The sequence below is a fragment of the Lampris incognitus genome, chromosome 19, assembly GCF_029633865.1.
Source record: "Lampris incognitus isolate fLamInc1 chromosome 19, fLamInc1.hap2, whole genome shotgun sequence".
Classification (NCBI taxonomy): Eukaryota; Metazoa; Chordata; class Actinopteri; order Lampriformes; family Lampridae; genus Lampris; species Lampris incognitus.
The window spans coordinates 8,910,753-8,925,838 of NC_079229.1; the positions used below are offsets into that span (position 1 = coordinate 8,910,753).

At 45.3% G+C, this 15,086-nt stretch overlaps 1 protein-coding gene across 1 annotated transcript in view; it reads left to right on the top strand.

Moving 5' to 3' along the window:
- Nucleotides 1-15,086, top strand: part of LOC130129504 (disco-interacting protein 2 homolog C-like) — a 76,502-nt gene that overhangs the window by 17,867 nt on the left and 43,549 nt on the right. Inside the window, exons 5-15 of the mRNA XM_056299052.1 lie at nucleotides 612-815; nucleotides 1,905-2,054; nucleotides 2,362-2,481; nucleotides 2,952-3,149; nucleotides 3,944-4,035; nucleotides 4,910-5,020; nucleotides 8,261-8,384; nucleotides 8,944-9,053; nucleotides 13,700-13,802; nucleotides 14,042-14,106; nucleotides 14,570-14,663. Of these exons, the coding sequence (XP_056155027.1) occupies nucleotides 612-815; nucleotides 1,905-2,054; nucleotides 2,362-2,481; nucleotides 2,952-3,149; nucleotides 3,944-4,035; nucleotides 4,910-5,020; nucleotides 8,261-8,384; nucleotides 8,944-9,053; nucleotides 13,700-13,802; nucleotides 14,042-14,106; nucleotides 14,570-14,663 (1,371 nt within the window). The remainder of the gene's footprint in view (nucleotides 1-611; nucleotides 816-1,904; nucleotides 2,055-2,361; nucleotides 2,482-2,951; nucleotides 3,150-3,943; nucleotides 4,036-4,909; nucleotides 5,021-8,260; nucleotides 8,385-8,943; nucleotides 9,054-13,699; nucleotides 13,803-14,041; nucleotides 14,107-14,569; nucleotides 14,664-15,086) is intronic.

A 15,086-nucleotide genomic window follows, 5' to 3' on the forward strand; every position in this document is an offset into this window, starting at 1 on the left:
GGCCGGGTACAATTGGGGAGAAAAAAACGGGGGGGAGGGATAAAAAAAACCCCATTACATAGGGGTTTCTGTTCTATTATACGACCCAGAGGTGGTTAGCTTGTAGTTTCACTAAATGCTGACCCTCTCTATGCCTGCTCATTTTTATTTACAAGATGTCAGGTTGTAGTTTTGTTAAACAAATAAAAAGTAATTTCAGTCAGCACAAAACACCACTGCTTGCCTTTTAAGTACCAGTTTCTTCATACTTAGAAAATGTAGCTTGTGGTTTTGTTTTTACAGGAAAAGTTTTTTCTGTTATGTCAACTTTTCCCCGTAGTTACTTTCACTTAGCCTATATGCTTTAGTTCAGTTTTTTGATATTGCATGAAAGCTGTCTGTTTAACACATTTGTGGGGTTATGTTAAATTCATGTTTTACATATAAAGGTTTTCTGTTGATTTAACAAAACTGAATATGTTTAAGTTGTGTTGTGTTAACACTTTGAAAAGTTTTCTATTAATTCAACACAGTATGTTTTAATGATGTTAATGTTGTATGAATACTTTCTGTTTTGTTAACATATCCTGGTGGTTACTGACCCTCACTAGGCCTGTCCCCCCTGTGCTCAGACTCGTCGTCGGGCTCAGAGGAGGAGGCGGGGCCTGGCGACGACATGTCGGGCATGGAACACTGGATGAGCCGCCCTGCCCAGTTAGGCCCCGCCCACCTGGGCTCCACCTCGTCCTCGTCCTCGTCGACGCAAAGCGGAGGCAGTGGGAACGCGGGGCGCCTGGCTGACTCGCTGGCGCATACGCACATCACACACTCACACCTGTCGCACGCACACCTGTCGCACGCACACCTGAGCCAGCAGAGCCACCTGTCGCAGTCGCACCACGGTAAGATGTTGGTTCTTACTTGTTTGTTGCTGTCTGTTACTGTAACTGTGTTTTGTGTGTGTGTTTGTGTGTGTGTGCGCGTGTGTGTGTGTGTGTGTGAGAGAGAGAGACAGACAGACTGACAGACAAGTGAGACAATTTGAGACAGCATTTGCAATGATGATTATATTTTATATATAGTGGAGTTTCTTAAAAACAGTTAAACTGCTCAACAGTCCTTAAAAGTAGATAGAATTTTCATTGGTAAATTAAGAAAACGGAAACCACAGCTAAAAAATACTGCAAGAAAAAAAAAGTTTGGCAGAAAAAAAATTGTCTGAATTGCAAAGTAGTGTGAAAACGGGCCCTTTAGATGTTTCACGGCCTGAACTCTATTGTATCAAAAGCACGAATGATTGTACCTTGGTTCCAGGAATAGAAATAAACAAAATCTATCATTTTGGTGCTGCCCTGAGATGCTTAACGGTGATATTGCTCAGTTCTGTCTTTGGGTAAACGCTGATGCTTATTGATGTTTACAGTATATGTATGTCCCCCCGCCCCCCTCCCAGGTATTGGCCATCTGTCCCTGAAGAGGAAGGGTGCTCTGAGTGTAGCTGAGAACGGGGGCTCTCTCAGGCGCTCCTGTGAGTTTGGCTCCGATATGCTGTGGCCCCCACCCTTGGAGTCAGATGGTACGTTCCAAAATGTGGTTTCACATCCTGGGCTGAAAAACTGAAAAATATTATCTTCCAGTGCCAACATTTTTAAAAATTGATATAGATCTTAAGGCATCAATAGGTATTGATGCACGTCAGTATCTCACAATGAAATTCACTTGTTTGTTGTTTGTTGGTATTTAAAACAAGTCAAGGGTCGATACATCCCATGTTGACTGAGTTAATAGAACCATTATCAGCTTAAAAACAACCCAATACACCCAACATACAAGTCAACTTCAAGAAGCATAAACAGAGAATATTGATCTGCCTTTCTTTCTTTCTCTTTTTCTTACTCTCCTTTCCACATCTCATGCCATCTCCACAGAGAACCACTCGGCTCCCCCAGACGTGACTGGATATTCGTCCGACTCACCCCATTCCCACACGGAGCGCCACCACATGGCCAACATGGGAACCATTGCCAGAAACACGCAAAAGTATGGCAACGCGGAACGCATGGAGACAGGAGATGGTACGTCTCACAGGCCCCATCTACACCTGGTTTTAACATGGCATCTGTGTCTAGATACTCCATTTAGATGAGGACAAATGCAAATTAATACTAGGTGTAAACACATTGTGATCGCATTGTGATTGGATCTCAACTCAACTCTCAAATGTTTTGCCCAAATAAAAGCCCAAAAAATTCCAAAAATAACCTTAAAAAACCCCCACTACAGTGGGAAAGAAGTCAGCAAAAGGATTTCCTCTTAGTTTGGCAAATCCTAAAGTGTCTCCCTGATATATGTTCATGTCATTGTGTGTGTGCGTGTGTCTAGGTGTCCCGGTAAGCAGTCGCGTGTCAGCGAAGATACAGCAGCTAGTGAACACTCTTAAACAGCCGCGCAGACCGCCATTACGGGAGTTTTTTGTAGACGATTTTGATGAGCTTTTAGAGGGTAAGAGCCATCTATCTGTGCATGGCAGACTGTCAGTCTTTCCGTCTGTTTTTCTGCCTGTCTGCATGTCTGTCAGTTTCTCTGTTCATCAGCCTTTCTATCTATGTGGCAGTCTGTTTCTGTCTCTTTCTCTGTTTACCTCCATAGCAGTCTTTCTGTTTGTTTGTGTCACTGTGTCTGTCCTCAGGTATGTTGTCCTATAATTTAATTGGATTTAAAGATGGCTCCTCTAAGATCAAGAAGTACCAAATGAGCTCTTAAAGGATCTCACTTAAAGAACCCGTTTATGTTAGAGGTTTATTGGAAGCAATGTTGGGGGTTCTTGAATCATGTTACCTCTTGCTAGCCCAGGATTAAATTCGTTCCAGTTGTCCTACTGTCTCAGTGAAGAAAATACTGTTAAGGATTATTGATGGAAGTTTTTAACTGGAACTCCATACTGATGATATCATTATCCCCTGCATCTCCAGTCCAGCAACCGGATCCTAATCAGCCACGGCCAGAGGGGGCAGAGATGATGCCAGTGCGAGGTGAAGCCCTGGGTGTGGTCACCAACTGGCCCCCTTCCTTGGAGGCGGCCCTTCAACGATGGGGAACCATCTCCCCTAAAGCCCCCTGCCTCACTAGCCTGGACACGGCAGGAAAGCCCCTCTACGTGCTGACATATGGTAACTACTTACACACATTTACTTTGCATTATATTAACAGTTTAATGATTCCTGTGGAAATAGGTTGAACTAGCAGCTGCTGTGGAGAATCGGGATCAGATATAGGAATTATACAGGTACACACATTGGTTCACAATATATACTGCATATGTATACCAGGCACGTGCTGGTCTGGCACTGTCTTAATACAGACATGGACATACGCACGTGTATTGCCATATTTGTAATGAATGTTTTGAGTGCATTTCACAGGTTTCAGTACACTATAGAGAAAAGGATAACATAAAACAGACAAAAAAAACCCCCCACAAAATCAATCAAATCAAAAATCAATCTTTGGTAGGGAAAAGGGGGAACAGCTGGGGGGGTGTGGGGTGAGTCAATTAGACTGTGGTTGGAGTAAGAGCTCGGGGACATGTTTAGAATTTTGAATTGGCAGCAAGTGTAGGAAGGAAATTCCATCCAGCATTTAAATATTTTCCTCTTTTATCGTTTGTGGTCTTTTTTGTAAAGCTGTGTTTTAAGCTGTTTTTGAGAAGTGCTTCATGAATAACTTTTGACTGAATTTGAAAATGTCCTCACCTTGGGCATTTTCCACATCCCATCCTTATGAGGACATCTGGCCTGTGCACGCTCAAGTTCACTCACACACACACACACACACACACACACACACACACACACACACACACACACACACACACACACACACACACACACACACACACACACACACACACACACACACACACACACACTTGCACTGTTCATGTTCTGTATCCTCTGCGGTGTAGGGAAGCTGTGGTCTCGTAGCATCAAGCTGGCCTACAACATCCTCCACAAGCTGGGCAGCAAGCAGGAGCCCATGGTGCGACCGGGGGACAGGGTGAGCAACACTCCACCGCGGTGTCTTTTTGCTCATGCATCTTTGCTGTCACTCTGTGTCGCTTGTAGTGTTCATTAGTTTGCTGGAAGTCCAATAAAGTGACGTGAATTCTGCTGAGCGGGCATTAATGGAGTCGGTGATGCAAGACTGCCCCTCATTATTTCAAATTGTTAACCAATATGCTTGTTCTCTTCCTTCCAGTTTCCCAACTCTCTTATTTTGTGAAGGAAGTGATCCAGTATTGATATCAATTATTGAATATACAGTATTATTAATAATTGTACTCCAAGTTGTACTCCATCCAGCCATCCATTGTCTACACCTGCTTCATCCAATTTTGGTTCATGAGGTGCTGGACCATATGGGCAGAAGGCAGAGAGAGACACTCTGGATAGGTGTAGTGTACTAGTTTATCTGTAATCACATGCAGTAGTTAGCTATTATTGTAATTACATTATACTAGATTATGTTTTATTGATACCACTCTGATTTCCCTCTGGAATCAATAAAGCATAATTTAATCTAATGTAAATTATTCAAATCACTATTGTCTCATCCAGGGAAAACTGGGTTTGCAGCCAGAGTTACCGCAGATTGAAAATCACAGGTAGTAGAGCGTGCAGTACTAGCTGTACTAGTAGTTCAAGTAGTAGGAAGAGTAGTGATATCAGCATTAGCATCAGTATGATTTATCTCCTCTCTCCGTCATCTTCACAACTCTTCTCATGTTTACTTTTCTCTCCTTTATTAATCCAAATTATATTGGAATCCATAACCAATGCTAAGATAAAGAAATTGGATGCTTTGTATATCTATGAGATGATCCATTACAAGTATCTCTAACCTTGACTCTTTTTGCTCTCCCATGCTATAGGTTGCACTAGTGTTTCCTAACAACGACCCTGTGGCCTTTATGGTGGCTTTCTACAGTTGTCTGCTGGCTGAGGTGGTCCCTGTACCCATAGAGGTGCCCCTCACTCGTAAGGTACTGTTTAGACACCACAGCTGTGTCATTAAATCTGAAACTAGAATGGCAAAATGTTCGCCTTTCTGCTTCCAGTTTTGGATAGTAAGACCTATAGAGCAGCAAATTAATGTCTTTCCAAGTATTTCTCTCTGTTGGTAGGTCAGTAAGATTTCTTATAAACATATGCATCTATTTTTGATCTGGTCAGGCATTCTAAAAGGGGGCTGCTCTGCTAATAACCTTGCTAATAACCTGGTATTTCATGTGGAGTTTTGCCTTGATTAGGGTAATTTTTTAAAATCAACCTTCATGCTTGACCATTTCATAATTTAAAACATCTTCTTGATCATGGTATCTCCCCTGCAAGGTAAGTACAATTTGAAACATCTTCACGTTTCTGTTTTCTTTCTTTTTTTTAAAAATAATCTCCATGGGCGGTTTTTTCTAATTCAAAATATAATTTTTGGCTGTTGTGACATTGGCATCATCTTGATTAATGTTTTTTTCCCCTCTCTTTTTAATCAACTAAATGATTGATACCTTCGGGATTCAAAGAGTAGTTTTTTGTTTTGTGTGTTATTGAAGGTAGTATTAATGCAATGTCTTTCTAATGGGCTGTTTGTGAGGAAAGAGCTTGCTGGACCAGGGGAGAATGTAAGCCGCAGTACCAAAGTCAGCCAAATTGGCCTCAAGGCCTTAGGCCTCCTATTCCCAGGGTTTTTTGCCAGACTCGACTCAGCATGGTACTATATGTTTTTCCATTAGATTCTGTTCACAGTTCAGTTTGTCACGGCTCTGATAGAAGACGTATTCGGTACTGGCCCACTTTCATAGGGAGTTGGCAGTTACATGCTGGTTTCTGCAAGCTGTTCTCGGACACAAACAGGATCTGCTTAGTGTTAGGGTTGAAAGCCAACCAATGATGGTGATATACCATACGTATAGTGTAACTAGTATGGATGCATCACAGTACCCATGTTTTTATGTAGGGCTTTTTTTATGTCTGTGCTGCTTTGGAAAACTACTGAGAAGCATTTTTTCTATGTTGAAAATGAGATTGTAGGCTATGACCTTTGATTTTAATTAGGATATTGAAAGATAGACACCGAGGCAGTTGCCGTCGATATTGTTTATAATTGTCGTAGCAAACCAGTGTGTTCATATCTTGAACAAAACTGCAATGGAAAAGGTCCGTTTCTGGTGCAGCTTGCTGCTTGTTCAACTTGGTTGTCAATATAGAAGCTCCTCACCTCACCTTGTGTGTAGCCAGCATCATTTTCACAAGATTTTCGAAATTATTCCTGAGTAAAGTACTGCAGCACTGAAGCAAAATTTAAAAAGGGGACTTAAATTGAACAATGTGCCGGTAGTGAAGACTACATCCCTGATGGATGAACACGTTCTGCAAGTTACCGCAGATGACGTGAGAAAGACCCTGTCCAGAGTCAACTCACACAAAGCTGCGGGTCCAGACAGAATCTCAGGCTGAGCCATCAGAGACTGTGCTGAGCAGCTGGCAGATGTCCTTGCTGACATATTCAACATCTCGCTGTCCCAGGCAGTCATCCCCACATGTTTCAAGTGTACCGCCATCATACCAGCGTCAGAGAAGTCCCCTGTGTCCTGCCACAATGACTGCTGCCCCATTTCACTGACTCCCATCATCAGGAAATGCTTTGAGAGGCTGGTCATGAAGCACATCAAGTCCAGCCTCCCCTCCACTCTGGATCCTCTCCAGTTTGCATACCATGCTAACCGCTCCACAGAAGATGCCATAACCTCTGCTCTTCATCCAGCTCTGTCCCGCCTGGAGAGAAAGAACAGCTATGTGAGGATGTTGTTCATTGACTTCAGCTCAGCTTTTAACACAATCATACCACAACACCTGATCGAAAAGCTGAGCCAGCTGGGCCTTAACACTTCCCTCTGCAACTGGGTGCTGGTCTTCCTCACGCAGAGGCCACAGTCAGTGCAAATTGGCAAGATCACCTCCAGGATCATCACACTGAGCACCAGTGCTCCACAGAGCTGTGTGTTCAGTCCGCTGTTGTTCCCCTGCTGACTCACGACTGCACAGCATCATCCACCTCCAGCCTCATTATAAAGTTTGCTGATGATACCACAGTGGTAGGTCTCATCAGCAACAATGATGAATCATACAGAGCGGAGGTGGATCAATTGGCAGTGAGGTGCAAAAACAACAACCTCTCCCTAAATATAGGAAAAAATAAGGAGGTCATTATTGACTTTAGAAAGACGAGCGCTCACCATACCCCTCTGACCATCAATGGTATGGACGTGGAGAGAGTCAGCAGTGTTAAGTTCCTGGGAGTTCACATCACAGAGGACCTCTCCTGGTCCTCACATGTCACTGCGCTCTCCAAGAAGGCCCAGTAGCATCCTCACTTCCTGCGGCATCTGAAGAAGGCGAGTCTCCCCCCACCCATCCTCATCACATTCTACAGAGTCACCATAGAGAGCATTCTGACCAGCTGTGTCACTGTTTGGCATAGGAACTACAAGAGCTCAGACCACAAATCCCTACAGCGGATAGTGAAGACAGCTGGAAAGATCATAGGAACTGCTCTCCCATCCATCCAGGCCATCTATGATGCATGGTGCACCTGGAAGGCTCTTAGCATCGTGAAGGACACCACCCACCTTTCCCACATCCACTTAACCCTCCTACCCTCTGGCAGGAGGTACCGGAGCATCCGTGCTGCCGCCACCAGACTATGCAACAGTTTCATTCCTCAGGCTATGAGGTTCCTCAACAGCCTGAACACTTAGACCTTCCATAAAATGACTTTTTGACCATCTTACTCAATGTCCGTGTCAGATGTGCTTGTGATGTTTAGGTCTGTGAAGTAAATTTTTTTGTTTTTAATGCGCTTTTTGTTTTAATATTTATTGTGTGTTATTTGTTTTTATGTGGCACTGAGGTCCATGTGAAACATAATTGCATAAAAGGCAATGACAAATAAAAGCAGTCTAAGTCTAAATGATGGATACACCTTTGTGTGTGTGGGGAGGTTGCTTCTATAAGTGCAGCAAGAGTGGAGGTGGGTGGATAACTTTGGGTGGATATGGTAAAGAGTGATTTTTTTCCCCTGTTAGAATTTACATTTAATTTATTGAAAGTATGGTCTGAGTGTAAACAATGCAGCATCGAACTGTTGTTCTACACTTCAATCTTCATTGCCTGTTGATGAACATGCCTGTGATTTGCTCTGGTCACTCTACTGTGTCATCCAATAGGATGCTGGCAGCCAGCAGATCGGATTCCTATTGGGCAGCTGTGGTGTTACCGTGGCGCTGACCAGCGATGCATGCCATAAAGGCCTGCCCAAGAGTGCCACTGGGGAGATCCCACAGTTCAAAGGTCAGACTTGAAGTCATCAATCAGAAATGAAGACTGTTGGTGTTATTTTCTCATGGTATAGTGTATTTTGCATTTCATTTCAAAATAAAATAACAACGCTCAAGAAGCTTTCACTTTCTCTTACAGAATGGTCAGAGACATTGAATTAAGGCAAATTATAGCTGAGTTTTAAATGATCTTAAACATAAACCTCTGTACTTATCATTTTCTCTTTCATATCGCCCCTTCTGTTTCCCTCTTTCTCCTTCTTGCTGTCTCTCATTCTCTCTTTTATTCTGTCACCATTTTTCCTCTTTTTGTTTCTGCCTCTCTCTCTCTCTCTCTCTCTCTCTCTCTCTCTCTCTCTCTCTCTCTCTCTCTCTCTCTCTCTCTCTCTCTCTCTCTCTCTCTCTCTCTCTGTCTCTCTCTCTGTCTCTCACTGTTTGTCTCCTCCCCTCACCCCCTTTTGTCTCTCTTGTCTCTCTCTCTCATTCTAGCTCTATCTCTCTTTTGTTCCATCTCTGTCCCTCTCCCTCCTTCTCTCTCTCTCTGTCTTTCCATCTCTCTCTCTCTCCTCCAGGCTGGCCTAAGTTGTTGTGGTTTGTAACAGAGTCCAAGCACCTTTCCAAACCTCCCAGAGACTGGTTTCCTCATATAAAAGATGCAAACAATGACACAGCTTACATAGAGGTGGGTTTACACACATGCACACACACACACACACACACACACACACACACACACACACACACACACACACACACACACACACACACACACACAATAGATGAACTTTAATCACCCAAAAGATTTGGGTTTAGTTCTTTACGCATGAACTCTATAGGGATACCAAACGAAACCTGATCAGCTGTTTCCTAATTTAACATTTTATCACCCTATAGTGTAGGATATTTTTAAACCTCGGAATTTTTAATCATCATTTGTTAAGTCAGGTTAAATTGAGAGTTAAATTAATCTGAGTTGACTTGAAGATACATCCTAGGATCATCATACCTCAACAACTGGTGGTGAAGCTGAGGTTACTGGACGTGGAAACTGGTACCTGTAACTGGGTCCTGGACCCCCTGATGCGGAGGCAGCAGACAGTCAGGGTGGGCAGTCACACATCAAGTTCCATCTTAGTGAGCACAGGTTCACCCCAGGGCCGTGTTCTCAGCCCCCTCTTGTTCACCCTGCTAACCCATGACTGTACTGCCAAATTTGACACCAGCCACATCATCAAGTTTGCAGATGATACAACAGTAGTGGGTCTCATCAGCAGTAATGATGAATCTGCATACAGGATGGAGGTGGAGCAGCTAATGGCATGGTGCGAATCCCACAAACTCTGCCTCAATATAAGCAAAACAAAAGAGATGGTGATTGACTTCAGGAGGGCCAGCAGGCACCATCATACGCCGCTTACCATTGATGGCACCACTGTGGAGAGGGTCAGTGACATCAAGTTCCTGGGAGTGCACCTGGCGGGCGACCCGACCTCAACCATTAACACCTTAGCCATCGTTAAAAAGGCCCAATAGCAGCTCCATCCCCTCCGGAGACTTAAAAGGGCAAGCCTCCCCATTCCAGCCCTCACCACCTTCTACAGGGGCACCACTGAAAGCATTCTAACTTATGGTCTCACTCCCTGGTTCGGTAACTGCAAAGCGACCGAACAACACCAGCTTAACAGGATAGTGAAGACAGCTAGCAAGATCATTTGTGCCCCTCGATTTACCATCAACACTGTTCACAGACCGTCCAGCATCATTAAGGATCTCCACCATCCTCACAACCTGTTTTCCCTCCTGCCGTCTGGGAAGAGGTACAGGAGCATCTGTGCTAAATCCAACAGAATGCTAAATAGCTTCTACCCACAAGCAGTCAGGATTATTAACAAACTGTGCCCCCCACGGTCATGCCCATCTACCTACCCTCTAACCCCCCCCCATCATCAGTGCTGGTCACTCGTTGACAGACACCGGCTATCAACATTTAAACTGAAATGGCATTTTAATGGACTGTATTGCACTTGAATGGATTGTGTTGTTAATTGTTTGTGCTTTTTTTGTTTTGTTTTGTTCTCTCTGCTTTCATGTTTTTAGTGGTATAATTTTTAGGGAATTTTTGGATGTGTATTTTTATCTTTTCTGTTGCACTGCTGTGAGCTGGGAGAAACAACATTTCGTTTTTATTTATGTGCACAGGTATATAATGAAAATGACAATAAATTAAATCTTGAATCTTGAAGGATGCACTCGGACACATCATCAGTGATGTTTCCTGAGGTCCTCGGGTGTCTCAGATCTTCCAACATCATACACCCTCTCTCAGGCAACCCAGCCAGGGTTGATCAGGCCCTGGCTTGTGTCCCAGCAGTGTTGGCCCACAGATCACTCCTTCTGATCCAAAGCCATCTGGAGGCCCTCTCTGCAGCCTCCATGTAAGACTTGATGGCTTTCCTTTTAGCAGCCCCAGTGATGCCAAGTAGAGTGTAGAGCTTGCACAGTGAGCGGCCAGCAAAGCCTCTACACCCAACTTCAGTGGGCTCACAATGCACCTTCCAGCCTCTCCTCCAGCACTGATCCACCAGCTCCTCGTACTTGGACCGCTTCTGCTCATTTGCCTCCTCCATCCGGTCCTCCCAGGGAATTGTCAGCTCTATACGGAGCACATGTTTTGAAGAGGCTGAAGATAGCACTATATGTCTGGCCTCAACGAAGTTGTTGTAATGTGGTCTGGGAACCTGAGCTGCCCCCCTAAGTCGACTCACAGCTCCCAGTCTGGCACAGAGGTGAGGAGACCGGCTGCTGATCTGGGCTGCGACTGAGGCTGCTCACCAACCCTGACAAAGGCAATGTTCCTCTGTCTGCAGGCTTGCTTGTTGTTGAGCACAGCTTTGGAGATGGCCTCTGTAATTGTCTTCAGCACCTGGTCATTTCGCCAGCGGTAACGACCTTCCTCCAGGGCTGATGGGCAGCTGCTGAGGATGTACTTGAGTGAACCTTTTCCAGGGCATAGAGTACATGATGGAGAATTGATCTTGCCCCAGAGATGGAGATATGCTGAGCTAGGCAAAACATCATACACAGCTTGTACCATGAAATTGATCCGCTGCATTTCTGCCTGCCAGATATTTGCCCAGGCTATGGTTCAGCACACCCTCCCACCTTGTTCATGCTCCCTGCTGCTGTATGCCCACCATTCTGCTGGTCTTTTCCTCCTCGACACCTACCCACACCTCCTCCAGGACTAGATGGCGTTTGTCCTTGCCATGGGCCTTATCATAGCGAGGTTCTGGGATGGCTCCCAGCCCTGCCCATCCAGTTGCCACTGTTCCCACCAAAGCCTTGTGTCTCAGCTGAGACTCTGCTATCTCCAGGTTTTCCTGGGCTCTCTACTTCCTGCCTGTCTGCACCATAACACCTGCTGATGCTACTCTAGAGTCCTTGGAGTCCTGATGGAGCAGTGCCTCTCTCGTGCAAGAAACCCTGAACTCCTCGTCGAGGCTGCTGATAGGGAGCTGGAGTTTTTTGCTGCTCCCATACAGTGCTGCACTACTAAGGCTGTGCAGCAGACCCAACCATCTTTGGAGGTAGCTACCGATCTTCCTCTCAAAGGTCTCCAATGTCAACAGAGTTACCTCGTAAACCAGCATAGGCCAGAGGACTTGGGGTAAGATGCCATGTTGGTAAATCCAAGCCTTGAACCTGCCAGGTAGGCCAGACTTGTCTACTGTGGTGAGCCAATTCTCAAGCTCCTTGATGGTTGCTTGGATTGCCACTGTATCTCTAAGGCTACGGTCAAAGAACTTGCCTAGACTCTAGACTGGTTTCTCATTAATGGATTGGATTGCAATGCCATCTAGAAAGAAGCGAAACCGGTCCACCACTTCTCCCCTCTTTAACACCATGGCTCTGGATTTGGCTGGTTTAAAACTCATCCTTGCCCAGGAGATGAGCTTCTCCAGGCCCTGGAGGATCCACCTACCACCAGGCAGCGATGATATGGTGACAGCGAGGTCATCCATAAAGGCCCTGATGGAGGGCTGCCGAACGCCAGACTTGGACAGAGGGCCTCTGCACTCAGTTTCAGCTGCCTTGACCACCATATTCATGGCAAGGGTGAAGAGTGTCACTGAGATGGTACACCCAGTTATGATCCCCTTCTCAAGCTGGTGCCAGTCAGATGCTGTGTTTCCAGAAGTGACTCTGAGCCTGAAGTTCCCGTTGTAGTTCAGGATGAGGTCCTTGATCTTACTGGGTACATGGTGTTGGTCCAGAGTAGTCTCGATCAGCTTGTGGGGTATTGAGCTGTATGCATTGGCAAGGTCAAGCTAAAAGCACAACTAGGTCACCCTTCCCTTCATGCGCCTCCCTGATCAGGTGGATGACAACTCCGGTGTGTTCTAGGCAACCTGGAACTCCAGGAATGCCACTTTTCTGTACCAAAGTATCAATGTAGGCATTCTTACAGAGGAAATCTGTCATCCTTCTGGATAGGACACTGAAGAAGATCTTCCCTCCACACTAAGGAGTGAGATTCATCTGAACTGCTCCAGCTTGTTTGAGTTCTCTTCCTTCAGTATCCAGACTCCCTCTGCCTGCCTCCACTGGTCCGCTACAGTTCCCCTGCGCCAAATCACCCACAGAATCTTCCAGAGGATACTAAGGAGCTCTGGGCAGTGCTTGTACACCTTATAGGGTACTCCACCGGGTCCCGGAGCAGAGATGGCTCTGGCTGCGGTAACCACCTCCTGGACTTCCTTCTAGGTGGGCTGTCTGGTGTTGAACTCCACCGTTTGCACTGGCATGTCCAAAAGGGCTCTGTGGGGCCCTAGCTCTTGCTCTCTATCAGGGGCACTCAGAGTGTTGTGCAGGAAGTGGTCTACCTCTTCTTTAGAGCAGGCAAGATGACCGCTGCGCTTCTGTCCTAACAGCTGCCTTGTGAATCCAGATGGATCAGCTATAAACACAGTACGCTTCCTGGCTCTCTCTCTCCTCCGTCTCCTGTGCCATTCTGCTCTGCGCAGGGTCATGAGCTTCTTCCTGATGATGTAACAGAGCTCAGACAGTGGTGGTTTCTCCTCCTCGGTTGTTACCTTAAACTACCTTGCCAGAGTCTGAAGCTCTTGCCACAGTTCATCTTATTTTAGCATTTTTAGCTTAGCATATTAATTTCATTTCATATTTTCAAAAACACTGAAAAACATACACACTTCTCAGAACCATGAAGGATAACAGCAAGAGTCCAAATACAATTACATTTTGTTTTCTTTGGTATTTGGCGTTTCCTTTGTAATAGTTTGATAAAGGTTGTCTGTCTCATGTCCTCAGTATAAGACGTGTAAAGATGGCAGCGTCCTGGGTGTCACGGTGATGAGGATTGCTCTGCTAACACACTGCCAGGCACTCACCCAGTCCTGCTGCTACACAGAGGGTAGGTGAACAAAACCAGAACGCACAAATATACAAACAACCAAAAAAAACACATACACACCCACTCACACACAACCTCAGAGACATATATACACACACACACATGTAAACAATAAGCAGTAACACACACATGTATGTGGCCTTGGATGCATACATAGAAACCCATTCTCACCACCAATCTGCAGTGAGTGTACCATTGTCTCAATGTTCTCTCTTTCCCTCCTCTCCTCCTCCATTCAGCGGAGACCATTGTGAATGTTCTCGACTTTAAGAAGGATGTGGGCCTGTGGCATGGCATCCTCACGGTAAGCCCCGCTCTCTCCCTCGAGGTTAAAGGTTAGAGGTGAGGGTTCATGGCATTCATTTTCTGTTGGGCTCCACTTCTCAAGTGGGAATGGTTAAAGGTGAAACAAGGTTGGCTTGGCAACCACTTGTTAGCCACTTGAACCACTTCCTGCACATTTCTGCCACTGGAACTACAAATCCAAATCGAAAATGTTGTGTTTTAAAAAAAAAAATAATCTAAGAGGTATCTCAGTATGATTGACAAAATTGTAAACCAATTAAAACTTCAAAATCGATATGGAGAATTTCAGAACAAATCTCTTTAGATCTTAAACAGATGTAATAAGAATATTTTAAAAAGAGATGGTATGATTTTAGTATTTTTCATTACACATTTGAATGCAAAGATGAAATATTCTATCTAATGTTGAACATGTTCTGTGTGTGTGTGTGTGTGCGTGCATGTGCGTGCGCGCTGTGTAGAGTGTGATGAACATGATGCATGTGATCAGTGTGCCCTACTCCTTGATGAAGGTCAACCCTCTTTCCTGGATCCAGAAGGTCTGCCAGTACAAAGGTAAGCCCCCCCCCACGCACACGTGCACACACACACACACACACACACACACACACACACACACACACACACACACACACACACACACACAAAACCACAAACTGCCTGTCCATCAACAAACAATTCACCTCATTCTGTTGTCCCCCAAATAGATTTAAGGCCCCATGATGTCCATAATGTGGAAAAGGCTGAGTCCTTATCGCAGCGGCCTGGGTTCGAATCCAGTCTGGGCCCTTTGTTACATGTCATCCCGTCTCTCTCTTCTGCCTTTCCATTCACGTTCTCGACTATCAACTATTGGGCAGCACGGTGGCCCAGTGGTTAGTGCTGTTGCCTCACAGCAAGAAGGTCCTGGGTTCGAACCCCAGGGTTGTCCAATTTTGGGGGTCATCCCAGGTCATCCTCTGTGTGGAGTTTGCATGT